General features: G+C 43.3%; 1 protein-coding gene across 1 annotated transcript; it reads left to right on the top strand.

The window, feature by feature from the left end:
• The first annotated feature begins 702 nt into the window (after positions 1–702).
• KCNK9 (potassium two pore domain channel subfamily K member 9) lies at positions 703–1,539 on the top strand. The gene has a single exon (XM_029086793.1). The coding sequence runs from the start codon at positions 745–747 to the stop codon at positions 1,537–1,539; it is 795 nt and encodes a 264-aa protein (XP_028942626.1). The 5' UTR covers positions 703–744.
• The last annotated feature ends 914 nt before the right edge of the window (positions 1,540–2,453 follow it).

Raw genomic sequence — 2,453 nt, forward strand, 5'->3', positions numbered from 1 at the left:
TCCTGACAAAACTGCTTTTGCCAGACTAGCTATAAAAGCTGTGAAACCATAAAGCAAGGTGGCAAATTGTTTATTTTTCAATAATTAAAGATAAAGCAGACATTAAACCCCAAAAGTCTTATGGTGTTCCAGCAGTAAGTGGCTTTCATGAGGTGTCTGGGAGAAAGGTTTATTCAGTGTGAAAGAGTTTGGAACAGAATTTCTTTGGTTGGTGGCTCTGTGGATGTTTTTAACTCCATGCTGTAAGCAGACACAGAATTTGGATGCCATCAGTGTAATCTGCTTTTGGGACCAGGAAAAACCAACTCCTCTCAAAAATACTGTGGACAAGTCAATCTATTTCCAAAGCTTCCACTATTGCATGTGATACAGGATGGATGTGAAATTTCTTTAGTGACTTGGTGCGATATAATCTTGTTTAGGAGACTGCACAGTTATTTGAGGTAGAATGGATTGTCCATTCTTTAATCTCATCTTTCCCACTCCTGTGTGTACAACTTTGCTGTTCTGTGTCTTACTTGCTTCAGATACAGGATGTGGGTGAGGAGATAGAAAGATGGTGTGACTGCAAAGTTCTTGTGGGTTTGGATCTGGCTGCGGCATCAGAGTCACTGAGATTCACATGGCTTGTATGAAGGAGGAGCTGTGGTCATCACCTGCCTTGCTGACTGTCCTATCTTTTCATTCCCCCTCACAGGTTATGGACATGCTGCCCCAGGGACAGATGCGGGGAAGGCCTTTTGCATGTTCTATGCGGTCCTGGGGATCCCACTGACACTCGTCATGTTCCAGAGCTTGGGCGAGCGCATGAACACCTTCGTCAAGTACCTCTTGAAACGCATCAAAAAGTGCTGTGGGATGAGAAGCACCGAGGTCTCCATGGAAAACATGGTCACTGTGGGTTTCTTCTCCTGCATGGGAACACTCTGCATTGGAGCAGCAGCCTTTTCCCAGTACGAGGAATGGAGCTTTTTCCATGCTTACTATTACTGCTTTATAACATTGACTACGATAGGGTTTGGAGACTATGTGGCCCTGCAGACCAAAGGGGCCCTTCAAAAGAAGCCTCTCTACGTGGCTTTTAGCTTTATGTACATTCTAGTGGGGTTGACAGTCATTGGGGCATTTCTAAATCTGGTTGTTCTCAGGTTCTTAACCATGAACAGCGAGGATGAGAGGAGGGATGCTGAGGAACGGGCGTCCCTGGCAGGGAACCGCAACAGCATGATTATCCACATCCAAGAGGACTCCCAGCATGGTCGGCCACGGTACAAGGCCGAAGTAACAGACCTTCAGTCAGTTTGTTCCTGCATGTGTTACAGGTCCCACGAGTACACCAGCCGGGTGGTGTCCCACCAAAATTCGTTCAGCTCGAAGCTGAACCCCCAGTACTTTCACTCCATCTCTTACAAGATAGAGGAGATCTCACCAAGCACATTAAAAAACAGCCTTTTCCCATCTCCTGTCAGCTCCATCTCACCTGGGTTGCACAGCTTTACAGATAACCACAGGCTGATGAAAAGGCGAAAGTCTATTTAAAGGGATTTGTCTTCTTCTGCTTTCCTTGTTTTCCCCAGTTCTTCTCTGTTGTTTTGGTTTTGTTGTTCCTTGAGTGAGACGGAGCGAGGCCAAAGGGAGTAGAGAAAGCCAGTCCTCCTCTGAGACTCAGCTCTTGAGCATGAAGCATGGACTATTACTGTTCCAGCAAAGTATGCCTTACATTACCCCCTCGGTGGATGTCAGAGGATTCAAGGTGACGTGAAGTGGGTACCAAATCCAAAGTTGCACACACAGCTGGGAGCCTTCATGTGCCACTGGCACTCCTGACCTAATAAACTATTTTCCTCATGAGCAGGTTGCAGCGTGCGTGTGTGCTTGTGTGCGTGCTGGGCGTGTGCGTGTGCGTGTGTGTGCGTGCGCAATTCCACGACTAGTGCCATGTGACAAAAATTAAAGCATCAGGTATTATTTTTTTGTTTCCCTTGAAGCAATTGTGTTCCAGCCTGCTTTTAACTTTTAGATTGCTTCCAAAAGGAATGGGGAGGGTGGGAGGGGAGCCAATTTGTTTTGTTTTTTGCCAAGACAAGCATGCGCCATAAGCAGTCAATATACCAGGTGTATCATGATAAATTTTTTAATGCTAGATTTTAGATTGTACTAACATTAAAAAAGGCAGGAAAAGATGGATCATTTTAGCTTGCCAGTTCAAAATTAAAAAAAAATAAAATAAAATAAAATAAAGCATGCACTTTGTAAAACTGGTATGCATAATAAAAACACAAGAAAAACTAGCAATGGAATTAATAATCAAAAGCAAATAATCCTGTTGATTTAAGTATATTTACTTTTATCATTTTTAACTGTTCCAACAATTTGCAAGTGGAATTTTTAAGATAAATCGGGAGAATTGTTGGAACTAAAGAGTGTATTTTGTTATTTTATTTTTATTTATA

The sequence above is a fragment of the Antrostomus carolinensis genome, unplaced genomic scaffold (genome assembly GCF_000700745.2).
Source record: "Antrostomus carolinensis isolate BGI_N321 unplaced genomic scaffold, ASM70074v2 scaffold2029, whole genome shotgun sequence".
Taxonomy (NCBI): Eukaryota; Metazoa; Chordata; class Aves; order Caprimulgiformes; family Caprimulgidae; genus Antrostomus; species Antrostomus carolinensis.